This window comes from Mesoplodon bidens, assembly GCF_964165515.1.
Source record: "Mesoplodon bidens genome assembly, chromosome: 6".
NCBI lineage: Eukaryota > Metazoa > Chordata > Mammalia > Artiodactyla > Ziphiidae > Mesoplodon > Mesoplodon bidens.
In genome coordinates this window covers 76,886,310-76,907,151 of record NC_138162.1, presented here as the reverse complement: position 1 = coordinate 76,907,151, position 20,842 = coordinate 76,886,310, and the positions used below count along the sequence as shown (strand labels likewise).

Sequence of the window (20,842 nt, the reverse complement as noted above, 5' to 3'; positions counted from 1 at the left end):
GCTTTATGGGAAAACATCACGTAAACCTTGTCTTGAGTATGTAGGGGGTAGGAAGGGGGCAGGAAGGGGGCAGCGGGAAGGCAGAGGCATTACTGGTAAAGGGACCAACAGGAGCACAAGACACAGAGGCAGGGGTGTCCTTGATACGTCTGGGCTCCTCTGAGTTGGCAAGAGCAGTGCCTTCTGTGGGCATGCCAGCACAGGGAGGGGAGCCTGGGGAGACAGCACTATTGACAAGTGGGGCTCGGAATAGAATATAGATATAAAAGGAAGCTTGCTAAGAGAAGTGATATTTTAGTTAAAATGTCCTTATAAAATCCCTAACGAGGGCTTCCCTGGTGGCGCAGTGGTTGAGAGTCTGCCTGCCGATGCAGGGGACGCGGGTTTGTGCCCTGGTCCGGGAAGATCCCACGTGCCGCGGAGCGGCTGGGCCCGTGAGCCATGGCCGCTGAGCCTGCGTGTCCGGAGCCTGTGCTCCGCAACGGGAGAGGCCACAACAGTGAGAGGCCCGCATACCGCAAAAAAAAAAAAAAAAAAAACTAACATACATTCTCTAATTAGCTTCCAGCCCCAGGACAAGTGACTGCAAAGAAAACCAGAGCTGAGTAAAACTAGTCTCAGGCAAGATAACAAAAGGAAATGGATTTTCTTAGGGATGATCCTTTAACAAAGTCATGTATTGTTAGACTTTTGATGGGAAAGTTATCTTTCTCCCCAGATGGCTTGCAGAAATGTTGGATTTCCAAAATCAAATTCACCGTTTACGACGTTGTTCTCCAACCTTTCCAATGATTCCTATGGGAAACTAGTCTGTAGTCCTACCTTCCCCCTGCTGGGTGGGCTGCCGCCCTGTTCTAGGAATGCCACAAGAATATCTGTCAGCGCTTCTCAAACTTCACTGTGCAAAACAAATGACCTGGGGATCTTGTCAAAATGCAGATTCTGATTCAGTAGTTCTGGGGTGGGCCTGAGACTCTGCATTTCTAACAAGCTCCCAGGTGCTGCTGAAGCTGCCGGATGGGACCGATCTTTGAGCAGAGGCCGCAAAGCTGTAGAGGTTGCTTGATTGCCGCCATCTCACATTTTCTCCTCCCTGCCCCGTCCCTGAGGGCTTCACGCGTCAGGTCCTGCCTACTGTCACTCACCCTTTTTCCTCCTCTTTCCTCCCTTCACAGGAGGAAATGTGCCATTACTATTAACACCTTTGAACAACTATAGATGCCAGTGCATTCATTCAGCAGACACTTATTGAGCCCATACTTTGTGCCAGGCACCCTGCTACCTGTGTGCAAAGATGCAGTTCCAGTACACATGAGACAAGGCTACAGGCAAAACAATACTTCTGCTCACTACTTCATTGTCAAAGTCAAAGTACAGTGACTTTCATTCCACTTCATTTCACGTGCATCAAAAGTAGTGGGTGAGATTGTGGTGAAGGTTGCATAACTGTATTAATCTACTAAAACTAATCAAACTGTATATTTACAAGGGTAAATGTGATGACCTGTAACTTATACCCTCAGTACAAGTAGTAGGTGAGGAAACCTTCCTTTACTCCATTGCTTAATTGCTTCTCAAGTCCAATCAGCAAGTCACAGCTTTGTAATGAATAGAGGAATTGTTTGGTCAAGTTGTTTGCACCCGTGTGTTTTCTCCCCGGAACCTGCTATCAGCAGAGATGATGCAGGAGTGGAAAATGTTTGGTGGTGAAACCATTCCCAGTTTTGCCTTGAGTGAGCTCCAGCTTCTCAGCAGAATTGGGCTGTAGGTCGATAAGCCCAGGTTTCCAAGGTGAACATAAGTGAGCCTTCCAAGGCTGATTGCTGATAATGGAAATGTACGCTTGCTGGGTACACTGTAGCTGGGTTCTGCCACTGGGCAGTGGCCTGTCTGACTCAGCTGTAGTGGGCCTGGATGAAGCCATAAAGAACCTGGCAGGCTGACCTGCTGCAGCTGACAACTGATCCAGCCAGTCCTGCGGCTTTTCAGATGGTTGCCAAGTTGGGGCCTGGATCCCCTTCTGAAACATCTCAGGGTTTCAGAAGCCAAGAGAGAGGTACAACATACTGTGTCCCTCCTCTGCTGCCCAGAGCACCCGGACCATTTTAAACACTGCAATCTGTGCCAGTCTGTGTTTTTAAATTTTCCTCTTATATTTCTGTCTTAGTCAGCTTAGGCCACTATAGCAAAATACCACAGACTGAGTAGCTGAATAACAGACATTTATTTCTCGCAGTGCTGGAGTCTGGGAAGTCCAAGCTTAAAGTGCCAGCAGATTCAGTTCCTAGGGAGAACCCTCTTTCTGGCTTGTAAATGGCCACCTTCTCACTGTATCTTCACATGGTAGAGAGATGAAGAAGCAGCTCTCTGGTCTCTTTCTACAAGGGCACTAATCCCATCATGTGGGTCCCACTCTCATGGCCTAATTTAAACCTTCATTCTTCCTAAAGGCCCTACCTCCAAATCCCATCACATGGAGGTCGCATGTGAATTTTGGGGGGGACACAAACCTTCAGTCCATAACATGTGAACTTTCTCATTCCTATAAAGACTAAGTGATTTTTAAATTCATTTTTATATTTAAAGAAAAGAGAGCAGGACTCAATGGCACCAGGCCCAGGTTGCCTTTAAGGGACATAGTTTCAGATACATCAGTAGAGTTCCACCGCATAGATGGTCAAAGAGTGTTAACGGGAGTTAAGGTCTGTGAAGAGGAAGGAGAGGGAATTTGCCCAAGTGGCCAAAGGAAAACCAACTGTGTGTAGTGTGGGTGGAAACAGAAGCAGTAGGTGAAAAGAGATCTGAGTATTTGGTGGGAAAACCAAGCCTGAAACATTACGAGAGGTTGCTCGGGGGCAGGTCCATAGCAGGGACGTATGAAGGACTTCTGTCCCTTTTCCAGGTCACAGACACCTGTCTTAGTGGGCCTAGGAGGCTGGGTGGCAAACTGAGAGCCAAGTGGAGCAGCACACACACACACACACACACACACACACTTGCACGTGGCTTCCCCCTCCCAGCCCTTCTGCAACCACTCTCGAGAGAGGAAATCCATTTCAGTTACAGTGCTATCCTGTCCTCCTCTCTTAGCGCATCTCCACCCCTGGTTCTCTCGAACAAGGTCTCGGTCCTCAGGGCTTGACGGTGCTCTCACTTCAGGGCCAGGGCACTGCGTGGGAGGGTGTCCGGGCTGACTGTGAATTCGAGAATAGTGTGCGATCATCGGAACCACAGGCCTCTGTAACTCCTCAGAACAGACGCCCAGGGCCCAAGGAGGCAGAAGACAGCGTAATGTGAGTCAGGTCCTAGAGACTAGCCTAGAGTCTGATCTAGGCGGACCCCACCCCCCGCTGGCTTCTGGGGTGTTCAGCAGGTCCTCAGAACCTGCTTCCAGGTGTCACACACCTTCCCAAGCCCATAGTCCCAATCTCGCCCCCTTAGGAGGAGGAAGTAGGGCCACTGTGACTTCCCCGAGGCAGGCAGCCACACCGGCCCCTCTGGGGCCGCCCAGCCAAGGGAAGTAGAGGGGGCTCAGGGGGACAGCCGGAGGATCCAGCCGTGGCTGCTGCTGTCTACCCTGGGGTGCGCTCCCTGCCCCCGTGGTGCCCTGCTCCTTCGGCCTCAGGCGCCTCCCTACCGGCAGCAGCGGGGCACCCCGGACAGTGCCCCTGGTGGGCCGTCTCTCCCACTTCGCTCCAGGAGAGGCAGGCCACGCCGCTTGCACAGCACTCCTCCTGCAGCCGCTTGGCCAGGTCCTCACACGCCCGACACCATTTCATCCTCATAAACCCACTTTATAGATGAAGAAAGTGTGGTTGAAGGAGACCACGATTAGCCCAAGGTCACACAGCAAGTAAGTGGCAGAACTGGGAATTAGACTAGCCTTCCACTGAGACCTGAGACCGGCTGCCCTTGGGATCTGGGGCTTGGTAGAGGTCGGGCTGGGAGGGAGGAAATGCAGGGGACAGCGCTGGAGGTGCCAGCCGAGGTGGCTCTGACCAGGGGACCCTCACATCCACTGCAGCCCTTCCTGTGGAAAGGCCAGATGTTCCTTTGGTGCCCTGCCCCCAGATAATCCTTCCTCAACTTAAAGGGCCTGGACCACATATATCACTCCAGTCACGGGAGGGGTTGGGGAGCCAATCCCTCAGTTTCTCCGGTATTTCTCCTCTCACTCCGGCAGCTGTGTTTGGTTTTATCGTTTTGTTTTTTTTTTGCGGTGCGCAGGCCTCTCACTGTTGTGGTCTCTCCCATTGCGGAGCACGGGCTCCGGACGCGCAGGGTCAGCGGCCATGGCTCATGGGCCCAGCCACTCCGCGGCATGTGGGATCTTCCCGGACCGGGGCATGAACCCGTGTCCCCTGCATCGGCAGGCGGACTCTCAACCACTGTGCCACCAGGGAAGCCCCAGCTGTGTTTTTTTACTGGACCTTAGCTGGAGACTTGCTACAGTGTTACCAGGAAGAAGATGAGAAAGGCAGAATACTACAAACTGGGGCTCGGAAGAGAATAGTCCCAACTTGAGACCAAGGCCATATGCCTGGATTCTAGCTGGAAGGGTCAGGGTCTTTCCTAGGCAGCATTTGTGGTGCTGGGGTTATGAGTGTGGGCTCTCGGGCCCAGTTGCCTGGCTTCACATATTCACTCTGGGACTTCCCTGGTGGCACAGTAGTTAGGAGTCAGCCTGCCACTGCAGGGGACATGGGTTTGATCCCTGGTCCGGGAAGATCCCACATGCCACAGAGCAACTGAGCCCGTGTGCCACAACTACTGAAGCCCGTGCGCCTAGAGCCTGTGCTCCGCAGCAAGGGAAGCCACCACAATGAGAAGCCCGCGTACCGCAACAAAGAGTAGCCCCCACTCGCTGCAACTAGAGAGAGCCTGTGTGCAGCAATGAAGACCCAACGCAGCCAAAGATAAAACAATAAGTAAATAAATAAATAATATCTACTCTGCCTTAACTAGCTGTGTGACCTTGGACTAGTTACCCAACCTTAGTTTCCCCAACTGTAAAATGGGGATAAAATAGTAACTACCTCTCAAAGTTAGTATCAAAAGAGTCAATTCAGAGAGCTTAGAACAGGACTTGGCACATATGAAGTGATTGATGAATATAACATTATGGGGCAAATAGAAACCAGATTGATTTACGTAGGAAAGAGACTTAATCTGATTTAAATACAGACATTGTCTGCCCATGACTTGTGTGCCTCTGTAAGGTTTGTACCATAACACACAGTGGGGCTGATGAGACATCAGCCTGGGAGCAACAGGATCCTGGATTTACATCCACCTTTGCTGTTCCCAAAGGTGTATGACTCTGGACAGGGCACTTCATCTCTTTGCATCTTAGTTTCATCAACTATGAAAAAAAAAGGAACTGGAATATGAAATCTCTGACATCCCATCATCATTCTTATATAGAAGAAATAGTTTCTGCACTCAGACTGGGTCTATCAGGAATAGTAACAATAATAATAATAACAATAAGTGTTCTAGGCTTTAGCTATGTACCAGTACTATTCTAAGCATTTTATGTATTTAATTCATATAATCTTTACAAAAATTTATGAGGTAGTCTATTTTCACCATCATGTCACAGGTGAAGAAACTAAGGCATGGAAAGCTTAAGTAACTTGCCTAATGTCACAAAGCCAATAAGTAGCAAAGCAGGATTCAGAGGTGAACACTCCAGCTCCAGAGCCTGTTCTCTCTAGGAAGTACATTCAGTTGCCAGTAACAGAATGGAATCAAGAGTGGCTTAAATAAGATAGAAAATTATTTTTCTCTCATATGAAACAAGATCAGAGATAGGCATCCCAGAGCTGTGTGGTGGTCACATAAAGTCATCAGAGACCCTGGCTCTTTCCATTCTTTTGCTCTGCTATCCTGGTTATAGTATAGCCATCCTCATAGTCACAGAATGGCTGCTAAGGCTCTGGCCATCACAACCACATCCTAGGCAGGTATCAGGAATAGAAATGAGGAAAGAGCAAAAGCCTACACCCCTTTAAAGAGCTTTCCTAGTGACTTCATCTTATAGCTCATCAGCCATCCCTATTTATAAGGGAGGCTAGGGAATGTAATTTTCCAGGTGGGTATACCACCTGGAGTTCTGCTACTAAGCAAGAGAGGGAATGGTTGTTGATGAAGCAACTAGCAATTTTTTGGCCATACTGAGGGACTGATATGTGAGCTGTGCTGAAGGAGCATCACAGAGAAGGGAGGGCAAGAGATGCAGCAGGGGGATTCCCTGGTGGCGCAGTGGTTGAGAGTCCGCCTGCCGATGCAGGGGACACAGGTTCGTGCCCCGGTCTGGGAAGATCCCACATGCCGCGGAGCGGCTGGGCCTGTGAGCCATGGCCTCTGAGCCTGCGCGTCCGGAGCCTGTGCTCCACAACAGGAGAGGCCACAAGAGTGAGAGGCCTGCGTACCGAAAAAAAAAAAAAAAAAAAAAGAGATGCAGAGGGTGAGGGCTGCATGACCACCCTCTCTGTAGAAAAGACACCTTAGATAGAGGACTATGAAAGTTACCCCCAGCAAAACCAGGAACCATGTTCTGGAAGCACAACTTCCTGCCCTTTCTAGTCCCCATCAGTCTGGTTTCTGTAGGACTCTGCTGAAAAATCCCAGCACACTGACTTTAAGAAAATGCTTGTGTTCAGTGAACTTATCAACAAAGGGAGCAGCAAAGGAGGGGGCTGTCTGGAATGGTGGTGTCACTGAGTGAAAGTTGCACAGTTCAGCTGTTTGTGGACCTAATGAAAATGTTACAGATAGGACCATTTAAAAAAATGATTTGCAATGTAGTTATATGATCCTGTATACATGTCCCAAGAGATATGGCTCTTCTCTAGGAGGGAAACATAATGCATGGCTCTCTTTAGTTTATGGATTTAAATTAACATAGTGGAAGTTATTTTAACTTTAATAAGAAAATCTAGAGAATATAATCTAAATGGAAGGAAGAAATACAGAAAATGTCTATGAAACAATTTTATAAGGTATAAAATTTGTTAAAATATAAAGTTATAAAAATTCGATCCACCTATTAATATATTTGTCTTTTTAAAACACTATATAAAAATTAAAAATTTTTTAAAGTAATAAAAAAAAGAAAGAACGAGAGCAACCAAACCAAAAAACAAATCCACCAGTGATAACAAGCACTAAAAACTATACTAAAAAAAAAAAACACTATATATATCTATAGCTATTATGTCTTCTGATAACAAAGATCACAGAGAGTATAGTTGCTTCTTCCAAAGTTTGCAGAGTAGCCATCCCCAAGTTAGCAGTTCACTCCTGCAGGTCTCTTGTCTGCCAGTGTTACAGAACTGGTCCTTGAAGTCTCCTTGAAGAAACTGATTTCATTTTACACATTGTGGTAGCTCATAACTGTTAGTTAAGAGGCAATAAAAAAATAATAAGGGGTGATGTAGATTTCTCAGGATTCAAAGGCTATATACCTCCCCTTCCTACCTCTTCCCTGAAATCTTGATATGTAACCTTTGGTATCCTACAGTTTGCTTCAATTAATGTCAAACTTAAAAGATAGGTGAAAATCCAGTTAAGGGCGTGCTATTGGCTTCCAGGGTGAATTAAATCAAGCCGTTCTTCTACAGCAGGCTGATTCCATCATGAAGCTATGGCTGTAGGTTTAATGTTGCCTAGGCCAGGTAGCTTTCCCCTGCCCCGTAGCTACATGTGTTTAGTGGTAATAGGAAGGATTTGGTAGCAAGGCCTGGGTATCCCCATAACACAATCCAAATCTAGCATCACTATTAAGAAAACTGTTTAAACCATGTTGATCATGGGAATCCTATTCATCTGAAGGAAAACAGAATCATTACTAATCATTGTACGTCAGCTAAGTTTCAGCCATTATGTTGTCATTTCAAGATTCGTTGATTTGTAACTTCCCTTGGGTAGAACAGTATAAAATAAAAGGCAAGGCTTCATCATGTTTGAATAACATGGTTTTCTTCTTTAGTACATACCGTACTGCATGGGAGACAGACTGGAGCTGGCTTTGCAGCTTATTGACTTTGTGACATGAAGCGAGTTACTTAAGCTTTCCGTGCCTTAGTTTCTTCACCTGAGGTGTGATGGTGATAATAGCCGACCTCATAAATTTTTGTAAAGATTAAATGAGTTAAATATATAAAATCTGTGGGCTTCCCTGGTGGCGCAGTGGTTGGGAGTCCTCCTGCTGATGCAGGGGACACGGGTTCGTGCCCCGGTCCGGGAAGATCCCACATGCCGCGGAGTGGCTGGGCCCGTGAGCCATGGCCGCTGAGCCTGCGTGTCCGGAGCCTGTGCTCCGCAACGGGAGAGGCCACAACAGTGAGAGGCCCGCGTACCACACACACACACAAAAAAATATATATATATATATAAAATTTGTAATCACTTCAAACTTGTATGAAACGCAACCTCATTTTCTCCCCACCCTGATATTTGCATCTCAGATGCGGTGAAGCCGTGGAGAAAAACAAGCGTCTCATCACGGCAGACCAGAGGGAGTACCAGCTGGAACTCAAAAAGAACTATAACAAGCTGAGAGAGAACCTCAGGCCAATGATAGAGCGGAAAATTCCAGAACTCTACAAGCCGATATTCAGAGTTGACAGTCATAAGAGGTAAGAAGAGGGCAGGGAGGCCTCTTCCCAGAGGATAAAGGATAGCGCTTGAGGCCCAGCAATCAGAACTGCAGAACCTCTGGGTGTGGGAGCCGGCCCTGGAATCAGAGAAGCCACCCAAGCGTGATCTGCTCTGCTTGCATCCCGCTCCCCCTGTGCCTTCTCCTTGACCTCTCCGGGGCCCCTCCATGCGGCCTTCTGCCAGGCGTCTTCCCAGGGCCGAATTACTGCCTGTATTTCTTCCGGCACAGCGTGAAGGCATGGCCGCACTTTCCCATATTTACTTACTTTACTGAATTCTCCATGATTGATGTGCTTTTCTAGTGAGTGATTTTCCTCTTTAAAAGGCTAACTGATGTTTCTTACTTCTGTTCTCTCTCCCTCCTTAATTTCAGAGACTCCTTCCACAGATCTAGTTTCAGGAAATGTGAAACCCAGTTGTCACAGGGCAGCTAAGAAAAGCTATCTTCACGCATGAAGACTGGAGGCCCTGTGACCCTGGAGAAGGACCCGCTGGAACTTAAAACAGGACATTTGCCACACAGGACATGCCACATGCTCCCTGACCAGACAGCAGTCTGGAAGCTTTGGGATCCAAGTGACCATGGGAATTACACCTAAATGGGGTCTGAGCAGATCTGGGGCATTTGGGGGATGGAGGTGGTGGAGGATGGTTAATCAGGGGTGCCTGTGTATTTATTAAGCCATGTTTTTTTCACATAATTGTGCAAAACAAAGCATAAACAGCATCTCCTGCTGAGTGGTCAGGAACTGATGACTTCCTCCCGCCTGTATTTGAATTTAACCTGAATTTAGATAAACCCAAATTGCCCAAGGGAAAATGGACAAGCTGTCCACCAACCTATTCAGAGTGAACTTCTCTCCTCCCCTCTTTATGGGAAAGGAGGGTGACCTTGCTGGAGTACAAAACATTTCCAATAAAACTGTGAGGGGAGGCCTTACTAGAAATCAGAAGATCATGAAGGCTGGAAATGTGGGGATCAATTAATTATTTGTGAACTTGTTACCCTTTTGGTAACGGTGGACTAATTGTTGTATAGTTATTTTTGCTTTATTGTTCTGTTAGGTGGTTAATTTAACATGCATTTATAGAGGAGCACACTCGAAGCACTGAGGTAGGAGATAACGGTACTCTGAATGACCCGCCCCAAGTTGCAGATGCTGCAGTTACTTAAATTGAAACAATTCTCCTCTAAAGCTTTGCATTTTTTCTTATGCTCACTCTTTTTTCTCATCCTCTCTGGGACCAAGTTTATTTTTATAAAAGGATAATATTTCTACTTTCATTTCTGAACATTGTGCTGTCCGTCGGCATGTGTACATCAACTAAAGAATATATTCAGGATTCTTTGGACAGTGTACTTTAGGAGAAAGATGAACAAAGTTATTATTTGAGAATTAAATTATATATTTTTTAATATGACTGATTACCTTGACTGGTACTAAAAATGTAATAAGAATTGCAAGCAAAGTGTTTCCCTTTGCAACTCGTGTTTTTTATTTCGACAACTCATGACTTTTGTAAAGCATTTCAGAGAAGAAGAAAGATGCATGCATGATCATGGCCTTGGTCAAACAGTGCTATCCAGGGTCACTCCTCGTATATAATATTTAATCTTGGCGGTCATGAGAGAGAATTCAATTTGGATATTCCAGAACTTTTTGCTTACACCATCAGGTATGCATGAATTTATATTCTGAAAGAGGACTGTTTTGTTTTGTTTTTAAATTACTAAAGCTTACTAGTTTAAGGGGCAAACTTTTTGTTTTTTAGGCATTTGGGGCAGAACTCTTTCTAAAGTATATGATATGTTTGTTTTCTTAAATGAGTACGCATGACATATTTTAATTCCATGTGTTTTTAAGCATCTTCTGTGTGGGAGACACTGGGTGAGACCAAGGTCAAACAAGTGTCACTGCCCTCCAAAGCCTCTTAGTTTAGTGAGGAAGAGCGTCTGTATGGCTGTAGCCATAATACACAGCAGACTAGAACAGGCGCTGCGGAAGGTAACCTTTCCTGAGTGACTCCAGGGTGGCCATTATTATCAACACCTATTATATTTTGCCTTCAAACAATAAGCCTTAGGTGGTAAGTAATGTAGGCCTGGCTTTTAACTCTAAAAGCCCTAACAATCCTATGACCTAAAATATTCCGGATTAAATGTCCCCTGCTTTTAGATATGTGTTGTCACTTTTGATTTCAGTCTCTCTTATACCGCAGTGGGTACCACTTGCTTCACAAGTGCAAGGGCTGTGTCCACTGTTGCATTTCTATCCCCTAGCCCAGAACTCAACACACAGAAGACATTTAATAAGCATAAGCTGAATAATTAAATGAATGAATGAGTGTGAGTAGGCCTGCTTCTAGACTAGCACTGTGCAGTAGAAATATAGTACAAGCCACATATATCATTTTAAATTTTCTAGTAGGCACATTAAAAAAAAAATTGGGAAAAGAAACAGGTGACAGTAATTTTAATAATACATTTCATTTAACCCAATATGTACAAAATATTATCAATTCAACGTGTAATTAATATGAAAAATTATTAATGAGGTATTTTACATTCTTTTTTTCATACTATGTCTTCAAAATCTGTATGTATGTGTTTTATATTTAGAGATTTTACACTTAATCTCAATTAAGTCCAGTCACATTTCAGGTGTTCAATAGCCACATGTGGCTAATGGCTACTGTATTGGATGGTACAATTCTAGAAGCTTCCAACTTTTATAACGTGATGCCTCTGATCTGTGGGCTCAGACTATAGATAACCAATGTAGGGAGAATACTGTCTAGAGTAAGAAAGACAGAATTCTGACTGAGAGCCCATGGGCTTACCTAGAAGTGAAGCTGGTGGAGTTGGCAAGTGTGGACTGGTCAACACTGGTTTAAGCTCATACTCTTTCTAGGCTAACCCTGGCTCTTTTCTCAATTCCAGATAGTTTAGTTCTTCTTTACGTAACAGTTATAAATGAAGTGGAGGCATTGCTGCACTTACGTAAGTAACGGCATAAACAAAGAACTTGGGCATTGGTCCTCTGATTATGTATCCTAAATATGGGGTTCAGAAAGAAGCATTTCAAACATTGCTAAGAGTAAAGCACACGAGGCCTTTTGAATCCTGAAGATTGGAGAAACCTCTATGCCATGGTAGGCCTCTTGATTTTACTTTGGAAAACTCTTCAATGAAAGTTTATGGGAGAAATCTTCTGATTAGCTTCTTGCCTCTTTTCCTTTAGCAAGGTCAAGGGTGCAACTGTCACCAGCTCTTAAGAATCTCATGAAAGTGAAACATGCATATACTGCATAGACCTGTTTGGGTTTGTCATGCCACACATTGTCTTAAACTCCATAATTCTATTCAGTAAGAAGTCCTTTCCATGACAATAGATTAGTTGTAAAACAAAAAACTTTTAGAGCTGTCACTGGTAATTGTGGTTTGCAAGTATGTTTTCAAACACAGGGAGCTTTTGTTTTGCTTTGAATGTATTTTTAAATGCTTGTTATCTCAAATGTTGTAAAGCTGCTATTGACTAAGTATCATTTAAAAAAAAAAACAAACTAAAACTAAAGGTTCTATTATATTCCGGAATGCTGGGTATGTCCACAGTGTTTCCTAACCTTTTTCACATTCTGGGTATAAATGTTATCTACTGAGGCATAACAAATAGCCCCCAAACTCATTAGCTTAACACAACAATAAACAATATCTCACCCAGTTCCAGTGGATTAGGATTAGTCTAGTTGGGCAGTCTGACTTAAGGTCTTGCATGAGGTTGCAATCAAGATATTGGCCAAAGCTGCCATCATCTGAAGGCTTGACTGAAGCTGGAGGATTCTATTCCAAGGTGGCTCATTCATAACATTAGAAAGTTGGTGCTGGTCATTGATGGGAGGCCTCAGTTCTTCTGCTTGTGGACCTCAGCCCCTACTGCATGAGTGCTCGCTGACTTCCCCTTTGATGAGCAGTTCAAGAGAAGCAAGGCAAAAGTGGCAGTGTCTTTTTATGACCTAGTCTCAGAAGTCATACTGTCTCTTGTCTGCCATATTCTATTTTTCAGAAGCAAGTCACTAAGTTCAGTCCACATTCAAGGAGAGGAGAAGTAGTCTCTACCTTTGGAATGGAGGAGTGTTAAAGAATTTTTGAACACATTTTAAAATCACCATAATGGGACACATTAAAATTTTGCATTTGTTGTCTCACTGGGATAAATGGACAAAGTTACTTGCTTCTAGAGATGACCGGCCCTGGCACTCTGGCTGCCCTGAGTCCCTCCCAAAGGCTAGGGCCATCAAGCTCAAGTAATATCTATAAGCAAGCTCACAGGTGCACCATGGCACACCATTTGGGAAGCCTTAGCCTAAGGGGAGTCCTTAGCTGGCAATTTTTTGTAAGGAACAGAAAACCAAACTCAAATTAGTGTTTTCAAAGGGGGTAGTGGAGTTAATTGGTTCACTTAACAGATTAACCCAGAGGTAGAATTGGTTCAGACCCAGCTGCATTCAGGGCCTACCCACCATGTCCTGGGCCCATTTTTCTTCTGCTTTCTCGTTTGGCTCCACCCCCAGGCTTTTAACAGTGGTTCCTGGAAATTCCAGGCTCATCCATCATGACAGAGGCAATCCTGAGCCTCACAACTTCATACCACCAAGCTCCACAAAGAAAAGAGATTCTGTGTTCCAGAATTCTCAGGCAAATTCTTTGGGTTCACTCTGATTGGAATGGCTCAGGCTAAACAAGGTTCTCCCCTCTAAGGAGAAGCAAGATGAATATCAACTCAAACCACAGGGCTAGCGATAGAGGGGCCGGTGGTTCCCCAGGGAACCAGGAAGAAAGGGAAAAAGAAGCGTAACATGGGGGCTCCCTGCAGAACATCACTAAAAGTAAATGCATTCAGAAGAAGGAACTTCTATGGAGATCAGGATTACAGTTTATTTCATATCATGTTCACAACCATTGACCTGGAAGCATCTTCCCTAGAAGGGGAGATGAAAGGGATATACATTACATGAAAGAGGACTTAGGGCTTATCCTATCCTGAAAGAGTGGGGACTGGGACAGATGGGAGTGGGAGGTTTTGCTGTACCAGTAATACATCCTCTGGAGTGTGTTGCCAAAAATGACACAAATGATCAGGAATCAGAACTCAGCTGGGACGGGCACTGGGAGAAAAGTGAGAGCAACAGGGAAATAGAATAAGTTATGATAGGTTTGAGTGGAGAAAGTCAAGCATCAAAATTGTGTCTCTCATCATGGCATCCTCAGGGCCTGGGCCATAGTGGGCACTCAATGAGTGTTTGTAAATGACCGAAGTACTGAATGAAGGTGGCCATCAGTGATGACTTCTGTCAGACTGTTCCTCTTCTGTATCTCTCGGCTAAAAGCACCTAACAGAGGACAGACAATTAAGGTCAACTAGCCCCGGAGGAATGGCCTTCCGTTCCCTCTTGACTTTACCTATTATGAATGGACAAGAATTAAGAGGGTTTTTCCCTCTTTTCTGCTGTTTTCCCTTGAATCACCCTAGAGCTTATCCTTAATAAGAATCACAGAGCCTGATTAAAAAGCCAAAGCTCTGATGGTCACTATGTTTTCTGCCATGGGATTACTGAAGGAAATGTAGCATAGCCTTGGTTGAAAACTGTCTGGAGAGCTGTCCACGTTCCTGATCCTCAAGGCCTTGATGCTGCAGCACATCTTGGGGGAGCAGTGCTCTCTCTGGAATGATGCTACTGAGTCCAACCCAGTTCCTGGTCTGATGATGATCTTTGTGGCATTAGCTTAGCAGCTAAATGGCTTTCACCTTTACTATTTTCCCCACACGTTTGGAAGATGGCAAATCACTGGTATCCAGGATAAGGGAGTGATTAGCAAGGTGGTAGAGCTCTAAAGGTTACAGCTGAGAAATCAGCGCTCCTGTCCCTTATCATTTCCTTTATGCAGCAAGAGAACATGACATGGATGAACAAATTGTTGTTATCCAACAGGATTATCAGGGTAATTAGTAAGATTAAAAAAACAAACAAAAAAGACTGTGTGACTGCCAGAAGTTTCTAGACCGAGGATCAGAAGTCCTGGTTTCTTATTCTTCTATTGTACTTTCTAGCCCTGCAACTGTGCCCAAGTCACTCTACCTCTCTGAGCTTCAGGTTTTTTCACTGCAGAATAGGGATGAGTTGCTCCATCTTCTCCCAACCTGCTGAGGAAATCCAATGAGACAATTACTGCATGGAGCATGTTTTAGAAACTCGAAAAGTGCTGCCCCAAATGTAAGGAAACACTATTTACCATTGACACCTCCAGAAAGTTTAGCCAGAACCCCACACGTCGTATTCAATGCCAGCAACATTTATCAAAAGCAGGCCAAAGGTGCAGGCAGGACAGAGGCCTGATTTATCAGAAAATAAATGCCTGGTCTATTCAACTTGCAGTGTCAGTTTCCATGGTCTGTCCAAGGCCAAAAGCAATGGCCTTCAGGGTAGAAGAAGAAAGGGAATCGGTGGAACGGAGAGGGCACATAGGGCCACCTGGAAAGCCAATCTGACCTGGCTTCCCTTCTCCTCTAGTGCAGCGTGTCTCCAGTGCATTCCCCTAGAAGGTAAATACACGGATTCCAACAGCCCACCTGTGTCCCCCGCCTGTAAATGCTCCCGGAGGGTATCAAAGCACACCGACTTCCACTTGAAACAAAGCTACTGAGTGGCAAGTTTCCCTTATAGTAAGAAAGAAGAAAAAGAGGACTTGGCAGCCAGGATGGATCTGGAATAACTAAGCTGACGTTGCTCGTTAAGAAGCCCAGGGTCTGTCTGCCTGTTCCATCCACTCCATCGGCTCCAGCTTTGCAGCCGGGACACGAATGTCTCCAGATGCATATCAAGCAAAAAGTTTCTAAAAAGGATTGCGTGGAGCCCAGAAATTGATTAGGAAACTCAATGGTCCTAACCCACCGAGAACTGAGCACAGGACGCCCTAGCAAACGTCCCAATTTAAAAGCGGCTTAGACAAATCAAGTAACCCGCCACGCCCACGCCCCACGGCGCGGGGAGGGTGGATCATGTGTGGTTAATGCGCATGTGCGCGCATCGAGTGGGTTTTTTGTTTGTTTGTTTGTTTGTTTGTTTTTTGGCGTCAGGAGCGGAAAGGTGCTTCAGTCTGGCGGTGAGTAGCTGGAAGTTGGGAAAGGGAGATGCTGCACAGCGTCAAGGAGGGATTCGGGGAGGCTCGGGGACCATTCCTCTCAGGAATTGTGAAGCTGCCTGATAACGGAGTCGAAGTGGAAAGCAAGTAAAGTAATATCATGGGAAATAGGCACAGTGCTAAAATCTCCTTCCTGGGTTCCGTCCAACTGGAGGAACCCAGAAGGTGCTGCTAAATGTATCTGGAGTGAAGGGTGAGAGGAAGTGGGGTGGGGGTGGGGGAGCCGGGGTGCGTGTCTAGTAAAGTCTCCTGAGAGGAACCTCCACCTGTGCCCAGGCTTGGTTTTCACCTGCCTGAACCCTGAATCTCAGGGCAAGCCCACACAGTGGCGAGGGCAAGCCGGGCAGGCTTTCCTGCAGATGAGGAAACAAGACCCAGTCCCTGCCCGGAGAGAACACCTCCACTCCAGTGGGGTCATCTGTGTGCACACAGCTGTGGCTGCAGTTTGAAAGGGTCCCCGCCCTCCTTTGCACCTGAGCTCCCACTTGGAACCTAGCTGCAAGCTAATCCCTGCCTCACGCTTGCTTCTTGAAGCTTTCCTCCCTTTCCCACCCATCTCTCATCGGCCCCTCACTCTTTGGTTTTATCTGAGTATAAGACTGCCCGCTCCACTTGATTGGAAGTTCCTTGAGGCCAGGAGCTATCCTTTTTTTATCAGTGGAGAGACTGATGATCAGGAAGTTCTTATCCAAGTAGACACTAGCCGTCCTGGGTAGTTAAGACAGACCTGTTCATAGTTCTTGTGGTGATTCTTATCATGTAGACTAGACACCAGAACATTTTAATTCTCCAACTAAATCATGCCAAGTTTACTGCTAACAAGGAGGTAGTCAGAGGTTAATAGAGAAAAATATCATTTCTTCAAATAAAACTAGATTGTGTCATCACTGGGAAATATGAAAGTTCACTTGGTTGAAGTTGCTTGTGTTTTAGGAAATGAATGAAAAATCGCTCCCACAGCTGTCACGGGTGGGAAACTGCACTGGGGTCTGATCCCAATGTCTCCTTCACTCGCTAGATGGAAACTTGTCTTTCGGAGCCAACGAAACCGGGCATAGGAGAACCCCAGCACCAGCGGAGGCTGTAAATGTTGGCGTTTACAAGAAAACACCAAGAGAGGAACAAGGAAGGGCAGAATGTATGGGGAAGTAGGTGGGGTTTCCTGAGAAAGGGATGAGTACACTGGATGAGGGTGTGAAGGAAGGAACTGTAAGGGGGTGAAATGGGAGAGGTGGGGTGGGGAGCACACTGAGGAGAGCCGTGTGAGAGAGGTGGGGCTCTCAGTGTGGGAATCCCTCCTTCTGAGAGCCTAAGTCGGCCATCTTTCCTGGAGTGGGACAGAGTCGACTCAGATAAAGTCACAGTTTCTGGTTCTTCATCACTCAGCCTTTCTGTGAGGCTGGTTGACATTTTAGTAAGAGAATGCATTCTCCTAAACCTCCATTGTAGGTGGGCGTTGCCATTTGAGGTCAGGTGAGCCGTCCAGCAAGAACCAGAACTGACTCCCTGGGCCCAAGGGACAATAAAAAGAAATCGGATCCCCACACCCACCCCTCCCTTTGCTTCAATAAGAGGTAGCAAGAAATGCCTTTATGTGACTGAGAAGAAGGGGCGCTGGTCCTCTAGGGCCAAATTATATCCCCATAGGCCCAGACATGGTCTTGTTCATAATTACTGGCCCTTCATAAATAGTTGATAAATAAAGACAAGCATCCCATCAGGTTATATGGCCCACCTTATCCACAGCCCCTTGTTGAGAGCCCACCCAGCCTACAGCCCCTGGAAGGGGCAGTTGTCTCTTCTGAGTGACCAGGTTCCTGCTGCCCACCCCCGCCCCAGATCATGGCTGACTCACCAAGGAAACCAATGTGATCCCTGAGAAGCAAGGCATAGCCTCAGGCTCTGAGTTTCTAACTCTCATTTCCACTTTCCTAAAGTGTGGCTACCCTTCTTTTTGGGAGATTTCTGACTCTACTGTCAAGCCCTCTTTTTATGAGGAAGCTTAGGTGGGTTTCTGCCTCTTAGCACCCAACGAGCTCTGTCAGGACCTGACTGCTCATGGGAATGCTGGAAGAAGGAAACGGCGGTGAGGTGGATGGCCGCAGAGACTTTCCTCCTCCTCCTCCCCTTGAATCAGCATGGCCTTGTGAGTTGCTTTGGCCCGTGGAATGCAGTGAAGTGATACTGTGTGAGTCCTGGCCTAGGTCTTAAGAAGCTTTCCAGCTTCTTCTTTCACCCCCTTGGAGCTGGGAGCCTTTGGGGAAAGAGATGTGGCTACAAGTACTGGCTACATAATTTGCAGGACCCAGTGTAAAAATGAAAATGCAGGGTCTCTTATTTAAAAAGTATTAAGAATTTCAAGGCAGTGGCAGTGGTAACAGCATTAAACCAAGCAGGCGCCCTTCTGGGTATGGGGCCCTGGGTGACTACACATGTGGCATCCTGTGAAGCTGGCCCTGCTGACCCCTGTGATGGAGTGACCTTGCGGAAAGAGAGGACCCTGGCCAGGTCCTAGCTGTTCTAGCCATCCTAGCAAAGGTGCCTGATATGGGAGTGAAGCCATATTGGATATCTGAGACCAACTGAGCCTCCTGAGGGGATGCAGGAGTGCATTAGTGACTCCAGGTGAGCCCAACCCTGATGGCTGAACCATAGCAAATATCTGGCTGTTATTCAAGTAAGTTAGCTAAAGCTCTCCTGGCAAATAGGCATGCACAGTCCTTAGGGCCACTTCCTCAGGATGGTTTGTTATACGGTAATACATACTGAGACAGGAAGAAAGAGAATTCACGGTGACTGAACACCTGCTGTGCTCCAGGTCCTATGCTGGTGTGTTTTGTGTGCTGGCTCACCTGATCCATAAAATAACCTGGGCTGTGATTCCTGTTGACAGGAGAGGCTACTGCAGTTCCATGGGCAAGGGATTGGTCCCCCTGCCTCACAGTCAGTAAATGACAGAGGCAGAATTGGAACCTGAGTCTGAATGGTTCCAAGATCTGTATAATATCCCTACAATGAAACAAAGAAAGATCCAGGGAAAGTGTGTATGGCCCTCAGAGACCGTTGGGTAGGGATCTGATGCAGACTTCCCCAAGTTTCCTCACAAATCCCACAGTTGGAATGTTAGGGAAATGATCACGTGTGAAAGACCCTTAATGAGACACTGTCACATCACAGCTCTGTCTTTTACTGGAGTTCTTGTGGTCCTTGGTGAGCTTAGAAGTACCCTAAAATCAGGCTTACTCTAGTTTTCTGATAGGGATGATACTAAGAAAATTTGATGTGGTTAGCTAGGGCTAGTCACCACTTACTTATACGTTTATTATCCCCCAACAAACCTCAGGCATCTGTGGTCATCTGAGAATGAGTGTCCAGACAGTGAACTTACATCTGAAGGAACAAGAGTTAATTTCAACATTCAGTTAAGCCAGAGTTACTGAAGAAGCTGAAACAGTTGTCCCTATACGATGGCATCTAACCAAAAAAAAGGCTTTCTATTTATATTATTCACTGTTTTGACTTTTCTTTGCTGAGCCTTCTTGAGTGTCATCAAGGGGTGAGGGAGTGTGTAGGTAGGTGCCTGACTGTCTGTCTGCCTCTGGGTGGTGAACTCATCATGCTAGGTCAGCCATGAGATCAAGATTAAATGCTAAGTCAGCCTTAAGTGACATAGCAACATTCCCTAGCACAGAGGAGAGCAGTGTGGGCTGCTGTTGACGAGTACAGCCCCACAATCAAAGACACTGCGGTTCAATTCCTAGTCCTGCCTCTTACTCATTAGTGATTGCAGTGGACTGAAGGTTTGTGTCCCCATATGTTGAAACCCTAACCCCCTAATGTAATAATATTCGGAGGTGGGGCATTTGGGAGCTGATTAGATCATGAGGGTGAAGCTGTCACGAATGGGATTAGTATCCTTATAAAAGGGGCCCCAGAGAGCTCTCTCGCTGTCTTTCAATAGTGTGAGGATACAGTGAGAATGGGCAATCTGCAACCGGAAGAGAGTCCTCATCAAATAGAGTCTGTCCTGAACCTTGATAGCAGACTTCTAGCCTCCAAATTGTAAGAAACCGACCTCTGTTGTTTATAAGCTACCCAGTCTATGGTACTTTGGTATAGTAGCCTGAATGGTCTAAGATAGAGATGTGGGGCAAATTGATGAACTTTGTAAGCCTCAGTTCTCACCTGTTTAGAAAATGAGATGTGTGAGGACTCAATGAGATAAGATAACCCATGTGACACATTCAACAAGGTGCCAGGCCTAGAACGAGGGCTTCATACATTTCAGCTGTTGTTTTATTTGCTGAGCAGAAGAAGGTAAATGGTCATTCTTTGACTCCTCCTCCCTTTTCCCCCATGGCCTTTCTCTAAAAGTGTATGTGTGTAATTTTTATGTCTTGCCCACACTCTCCATCGTCTGCATTTTGTTGTCCCCCTTGCTGCCCTTCCCCCCTTTCTCTCTCTATCGCCACATTCCTTCAGCTTCCTCAGCTGAACTGGGGTTGAGCACAGGAGAGATCAGAGGAGGACAAAAGGTAGAGAGACGTTGGTGTTCGGGTGACAATGCAGCACTCTGGGGCTGTCTAGACTTTCCCAACTCTGAGGGTGTCATTTCCCCAGGATTCCTAATATTAGGAGAAACCTCAGCAACCATTTGATGATTTCCAAACCCCTCATTTTATTTATTGTTCTTTTTAAATTTTTTTCTTTTCTATTTTATTTTGTTATTTTTGGCTGTGTCGGGTCTGTTGTGGCACGCTGGATCTTTGTTGCAATATGCGGGCTCTTCATTGCAGTGTGTGGGCTTCTCTCTAGTTGTGACTCACAGGCTCCCGAGCGCGTGGGTTCTGTAGTTGTGGCATGTGGGCTCCAGAGCACGTGGGCTCTGTAGTTTGCGGCACACGGGCTCTCTAGTCGAGGCGTGTGGGCTCAGTAGTTGGCGCTCACGGGTTTAGTTGCCCCACAGTATTTGGGATC

At 46.1% G+C, this 20,842-nt stretch overlaps 1 protein-coding gene across 1 annotated transcript in view; it reads left to right on the top strand.

Moving 5' to 3' along the window:
- DOCK8 (dedicator of cytokinesis 8) overlaps positions 1–12,259 on the top strand; it is a 226,762-nt gene extending 214,503 nt beyond the window's left edge. The window contains exons 47-48 of the mRNA XM_081236682.1: positions 8,472–8,642; positions 9,038–12,259. Coding sequence (XP_081092808.1) covers positions 8,472–8,642; positions 9,038–9,098 — 232 coding nt within the window. The 3' untranslated portion in view covers positions 9,099–12,259. The remainder of the gene's footprint in view (positions 1–8,471; positions 8,643–9,037) is intronic.
- Positions 12,260–20,842: the final 8,583 nt, after the last annotated feature.